The sequence below is a fragment of the Sinocyclocheilus anshuiensis genome, unplaced genomic scaffold, assembly GCF_001515605.1.
Source record: "Sinocyclocheilus anshuiensis isolate Anshui unplaced genomic scaffold, SAMN03320099.WGS_v1.1 scaffold356, whole genome shotgun sequence".
Classification (NCBI taxonomy): domain Eukaryota; kingdom Metazoa; phylum Chordata; class Actinopteri; order Cypriniformes; family Cyprinidae; genus Sinocyclocheilus; species Sinocyclocheilus anshuiensis.
In genome coordinates, this window is record NW_015554097.1 from 1127177 (window position 1) to 1133834 (window position 6658).

At 41.3% G+C, this 6658-nt stretch overlaps 1 protein-coding gene across 1 annotated transcript in view; it reads left to right on the forward strand.

The window, feature by feature from the left end:
* Positions 1-6658, forward strand: part of LOC107669515 (G-protein coupled receptor 98-like) — a 142545-nt gene that overhangs the window by 76943 nt on the left and 58944 nt on the right. The window contains 8 exon segments of the mRNA XM_016461784.1: positions 21-859; positions 1104-1221; positions 1326-1497; positions 1695-1937; positions 2620-3027; positions 4727-4911; positions 5009-5261; positions 5602-5741. Of these exon segments, the coding sequence (XP_016317270.1) occupies positions 21-859; positions 1104-1221; positions 1326-1497; positions 1695-1937; positions 2620-3027; positions 4727-4911; positions 5009-5261; positions 5602-5741 (2358 nt within the window).

Below are 6658 nucleotides of genomic sequence, written 5' to 3' on the forward strand. Positions count from 1 at the left end.
GTGTTATACTGTATCTTCAGGACTGGTTACACAGTAGCTGAGGTGGAGCCATTAGGATTATATCAGTTTCGTCCTGATTCTCGGCAACTGGTCATTGAGGAGGACGTGCAGACCATCACCCTCTACGTCCAGCGCCTCTATGACTTCCGCAGCAACAGTTCCAGCATCTCCTACAAGACGTGGCCTGGCACTGCCCAACCTGACAAGGACTTTGCATCGGTAGCAGACGGGCAGCTTCTGTTTGATTCCCGCCAAACATCTGCTGCCATTCGCCTGTCTATTCTCGATGATTCCCTAACTGAACCAGATGAGGATTTTTATGTGAACTTAACCAGTGTGAGTATTCTCAGTGCCAGCTTGCCCTCAGTCGACGCTCAGCCTCGCATTGTGTCTCAAAATAGTGTCGCTACAGTTACCATCCATGCTAACGATGTGGTTAGCGGATTTTTGAGTATAGGGCCAGCAATAATACACACTTCTGAAGACAGTCAGGAGGGGGCGCCCCAACAGAAGCTTGCCTTAAGAGTACGCAGGTCGGCAGGGCTCACAGGAGTGGTGAGTGCCAAAATCGGAGCCTATGCAGGACTCAAAACCCCAGTGGTGGATGAAGCCCAGTTTCATCAGGAGCATAATGGCACATGGGCCTTGGAAGGGGAGGACTTCGCCTTAGAGACCCAAACTGTCACATTGTTGGAAGGACAGAACGAGGTGGAGGTCAGTGTCCTCATACTGAATGATCAGGAGCCAGAGGGGCAGGAGGCTTTTTTTATCTACCTCAGCGAAGCAGAAGGTGGAGCACAGATTGTCAGCGTGCCAGATGAACTGGGGTTCACTTCCTTTGCCAAAATCGTTATTCTGGGTGAGAATCTTACTGGCATTACAGGCCTCAACAATAAGGATTTTTCTGTAGTTTTTCCACAAAAAATGGTTTTAGGCCAGTTATTTCTAGCGTGTCAGTAGGAAATATCAGTTTACATTTTCAGACATGACATTGCTTTTGATTAATTTTATGCATCCTTGCTGAAAAAAGTGTTAATTTCTTGAGTGAAATTTTGACTGATAGTGTATATTTGAGCCCAGCTACTAATGTTTCTCTGCGACAGGGAGTGATCTTCAGAATGGTATAGTCGGCTTCAGTTTGAGCTCTCAGGTCGGTCAGATCCTGGATGAGGACTCAGAGAACAGGACAGCGACACTCTTTCTGCAAAGACAGGAAAACAGGTATGATACATGTTTAAGATGATGTTGTGCATTCACTACTGCAAATCGGTGTTAATCAGTTTTAGATCCGCATGCCAAAAAAACGTTTTTCCCCATGTTTCTAGAGCGTTTGAAGATGTGCTGGTGTTTTGGCGGGTCACGTTCAGCATTACAGTTTACTCAGTGCTCAGTCATGGGGTGAATCTGACCAGAGAGCTGCAGCAGACCTCGGGCACATCCGTCTGCAGGAAAGGAGAAGTACTCTGTGCCCTCAGGTTGGAGGTCCGGCCAGACAAGGTATAAAATCATATTTTACTTTTTAAATCATATTTTAGAAGTGTCTCATGGCATTTTTCATGGCCCATTTTTTGCTTTTCTTTTCTTTGCTTTTTTTTATTATGCTTGTTTTTATGTACTGCTTATTGGGAATCCACCTTTACAGCTTCTCTGATCATCTTACTCATTGTTTTTTTTTTGTCATCTGTGTACTGCAGGACCCAGAGTATGAGGTTTGGTTCCTGGTGGAAGTCTATAAAGTGGGCGAGGGTGCCACCATAAACCAGACTGCCCGTTTTGCCAATGTCACCATGCTGGAGAGTGATGACCCACAGGGGCTGGTGTACTTCGCCCAGGGCTCCAGACTACCCATAGTAACCCTCAAAGCCACAAGCATCAGTCTTCAGGTCTACAGGGATACCAGTACAGCATCAGCTATCTCTGTGAAGTACTGTATGCAGGTGAAAGTCATTTGAAAAAGGAAGCATGTCCCAAGATAACAAGAAATATTCAGTAATATTCAATATTATACAACATTTAGAAGCAAGGAGGCATAGAGAATGCATACACAGTACAAACTCAGCAAACTCAGAACATATGAAAATATTAATAATCAAAGAGCAGCAACATGTCCATCTACCACTACCCAGCCTACACCCCTCTCTGACCCCATTACATAATGTGACCACATTAGTGATTAGAGGACTGAGATGATGTCAAATTCATGAGCTAAGATGATGAATGTAGAGAAGATAAGAGCTATGAGCAATTAGGCCACTGAGTTCCCAGCAGATACTTCAAAGGCAATAGATATGGTTGCATAGTGGAACTGGAAAAGTCTGTGGGAATTCTTTTTTTTTATTTTTTGCTCTTTTTGTCCCTCTGGCACACCCTTTCCTTTCCTTAATTTTTCAGTTTTCCTTGCCTACTGTTTTACTTTAAGGCATAAGGAAATACTTTTCATTCCCGGTATGTTAGTTACACACTTCAAAGGAAAGTGTGCAAAGTGAATTTCAAAGTTTTAACTGTCCACCTCCATCAACCTCTTGCTATGTGCTCAGTTACTTTAAAAGTTCTAAGAAAACCGATTTTAGGTGTAAATATCAGAGTATTAACTGTGTTTTGTGTCGTCTGCTCTCACAGGAGCTTCAGAAAGCGGAGTCTATTGGACCCTCTCTGGTCTGGCCTGCCGTGGCAGGGCAGGACTTTGTCATGGCAGAGGGCACCCTGACTTTTGAGACTGGACAGAGAAGTGCTGGTCTGGACGTGGCCCTCACACCGAACATCAGTTCTTCCAACCCAACACCCAAACGGTTCCGCGTGGCTCTCTCTGATGCCACTGGTGGTGCACGGGTTCACCCAGAATTCGGGCTGACTAACATCACCCTGGTTTCGGACTCAGAGGCTCAGGCAGTGTGGGCCCTGCTGGACCAGTTACATCAGCCTCTGGATGAGACCATCATCAATCGGGTCCTGCAAGGGCTTATCAACAAAGTTAGTAAGGACATCACTCCAGAGCAGCTAACTGCAGTGTTAGATGCACTAAGCAAGGTAAGCAAATGAGCAAACATTCCAAAAAATGTGTCCTAAACACAAATGTTCTCAGAAGGAAAGTTGACTAAATAATGTCTTCATTCCATTTTAGGATTGAGCAATCCTGAGTAATAAAAACGATTAAAACCCTAAACCAATGGGGGAAAAAAACAATAGTAATAAATAAGAAATTCCTATTTAGGTAGCAAAGTAAGCATGTCAAAGGTGTGGACCAAAGAGGTATAAAATCACTTTTCATTACACTGACACTCCTTTAGTTCCAAACTTTGATATGCAGACTACAGTTAACAATTTTGGGGTCAGTAAATTTGTTTTATTTTATCGATTTCTTTCTTTCTTATTTTTGAATAAATTAATACTTTTATTCCACTAGGTTGCATAAAATTGATTATAGTGACAGTAAAAACATTTATAATGTTGTAAAAGATTTCGGTTTTAAATAAATGCTGTTCTTTTGAACTTTCTATTCATCAAAGAATCCTGAAAAAATGTAGCAGTTTCCACAAAAGAAAGGGGCATAACAATGTTTTCAACATTGCTAATAATGTGAAATGCTTCTGGAGCACTAAATCAGCATATTAGAATGATTTCTGAAGGATCATGTGACACTGAAGGCTGGAGTAATTGCTGTTTTAAATTGTCATTTTTACTGTATTTTTGATCAAATAAATGCACCCTTGGTGAGCATTAGTGTATGTTTATTTAGTGAATGATAAACATGTTTATCAGGTTTTAGAGAGGTGAGAATTTATTTAAAGTTTGCCGGATCTTGAGCATTTTTTGAATACAGTTGTTCAGGAAATCCAGCTGTTCTGCATTCTGTCTAAAAACAATGAGGGGCCACATAATGGCCCCCAGAAATCAATTAAAACAGCTTTCCTTACAATGCTTTTTTGTTCCTTAAGTTCCTAGAAATCTTTTATCTAGGGAGTACAATGCTTGTATGTGCAGCCACACGGCTCCACTGTGTGAAAAAATCTCTAGTCTTGGCAACAAAGCTTTGTCTTTTCAGTTAATCTGTACCATTTTATTACTGGGAACAGTAACGCCCAGACTGCTTCACGCTATTAGTACTACAATATAAGCAAATCAGGGTTTCTGAGATTTAAACATTGGTTTGTTTTAAGTTCTCTTTTCACATTAAATAACTGAAAGTAGAATGTCACAGAGTTGCTTAGTAGTGGTTGACTACTACTGCCAATACTTGCATTTTTTGTTGGCAACAAATTTTGACAAGAACATCCCCAAAGGTGCTGTCACATTAGAAAATGTTGTCAAAACGTTTGCTGGCAAAAATTGGCAAATTTCCATTGTCAGTAGTGTAGCAAAGAATGAAGCACTGCTCACACAGAATTCCCTTTCAAACCAAGCAGCTTCCTGTTCATTGTGGCAAATTCACTCGACTAACTTGAACATGAACGAAATCTGCATGGGGATTCTTTTTGCCCTCGTACGAAACTCCCAATGACACGGATTCTATTTAAATGAATGGATTGTGTCCGCAAAATTTCACAAAGCAATGGTAAATGTGATTGCACCTTAATGACCACCCTAGAAACACAATGGCAAGCACTCACAACACCAAAGCATTATGGCAGTGCCACACACATTTTCTAAATGTGATTCTAAAATTGATGTAGTAGTATTGTAAAGGAGTTTTCAAACTTTTTAAAATGAGCCTAAACTCACTTCACAGATTCTGAAAGATGCTGAGCAGTCTCCACTAAAAGACAGCAGCCGTGGCTTGACCTATGACCTCTTGTGCTCTATGTCGAACCCCAGCTGAGCGGACACTCGAGGTATGAGCCAGCTGGCTGAGGTGGCGGAGCGTTTTGCCTTCAGCCTGCTCACAGACATTGACTGTGGGGCAGAAGGAAAGAGGTGAGATCTATTTATTGTCATAATTTCATGTTTTTTTCTGTTTTGTTTTTATCTGAGCTCATTCTTATATGCATTGATTTTTTTGTCTTTAATCCAGAGGCACAACCATACTGGACACCTGCCCGTATTTCACCATAGCAGCTCACCACTGGTACCCCACTCAAATCAACGGCCACACATTTACAGGCAAAAACGCAGACACGTTCACCCTGCCTGAGACCCTGCTGGAGGTACCAGCCCTTCCTGCAGACCGCATGGCCCTGTCCGCTTGCCGTAAAGCGCACTTCACCGAATATAGTACTGAGCACTGGTTCCTCACCAACACAAAAGCCAGTGCATTAAATGACAAGGTGAAAGAGCGTTTCACTGTATCCCTCAATACATCAGTGCTCAACACAAATTGTTGTATTTGTTGTAGTAGACAGTTTCACAAATGTGAATGTAGCTTTTGCCCACTAAGCTCAAGCCAGTGTCCAGCAGATGACACTGTTGAGTTGGACATTTTAAGTTGTCTCATGTTTGGGATCATGTATGGGATCACAAATCATGTATGTGGCTTCCTCTGGATAGGGCATTTAAAGTGATTATAATATTTTATTTGCACTTGGAATTGGGAACTGACTACAACTTTTAGTGTTTTTAATAGCTGAATTCACTCTGAATAATCCATAAATGTGTGTGTTTGTGCAGGTTTTCTCAGTCAGTCTTCATGGCAGAGCCTCTAAATCGCTTGCTGAGGGTCAAAAGGTTGTTTACCGCATACACACTCCTGACCGACGTGGAAAACCTCTCCAATCTCTGTGCCTCCTGTGGAATCAGGCTGCCGAGAGGTAATTACAAAACGCAAACACATGCATATAGTTATTAAGGTGTTGCATGGCACAACTTTAGTTGTTTACAAAGTTAGGAGCTCCTTTAGTGTAAAACGTACTACACACAATACATTCTACTACTCTTCATTCATACTTGAAAACACATTTGAGATTACATGCCTATTTACTAAAAAAAAATACTCATCCAAATGAACTTGACAGACCATCTGGCGGTAAAGCTCTGACCTTGTCCATGAATGTCACGCTCATTGCTGAGACAGACAGTGTGTACAGTGGAGCTGAAGGGTCAGGGCTCGTGACCTGCCATGGCGAAGTCTTTTAAGGCCTGTCTCACACATTCTTTAGGACATGCCTGTGTGTATTTGAGCAGGAAAGTTCAGTACGTTAAAGGGTGTGTTCTTGGCCAGGAAGCTATTCTAGAGGACATTTCACAGCTTTTAGCCTAGAATATTAACTACAGTTTGTCCCTGAATTTTCTACAGGTTTGGGTTGATGTAAAACAGATGGATTTCAGAATTATGCTTTAGATAACAGATATTGTAAATATATATATTTTTTTCTCTTAACTTTGGGAACTTTTCTCAACTTCATAACTATTTGTTATGCTATTGTGATTTCTTGTAATATAAATGACTTCCTAGAGCGACTAAATGATTCCTTCAGCAAGCTAATCTCAGTGACAGCTTTTAATAGCTGGAATTCAGAGTAATGCGAGATCATTTGGAATGATAAATTGGTGTGTTGCATAAGTTTAATTTAGATGAACAGTCAAGTCCAATTTAACAGCTTTCTGTGTTTCCCCATTGGGTGAAATTTGTCGCACTGAACTTAACCTTAAAATATCCTGAAAGATTGTTGAACTCCTCCAAACAAAATCTCATGTCACAGCACACTGAAACTTCATGTTCAGTAAA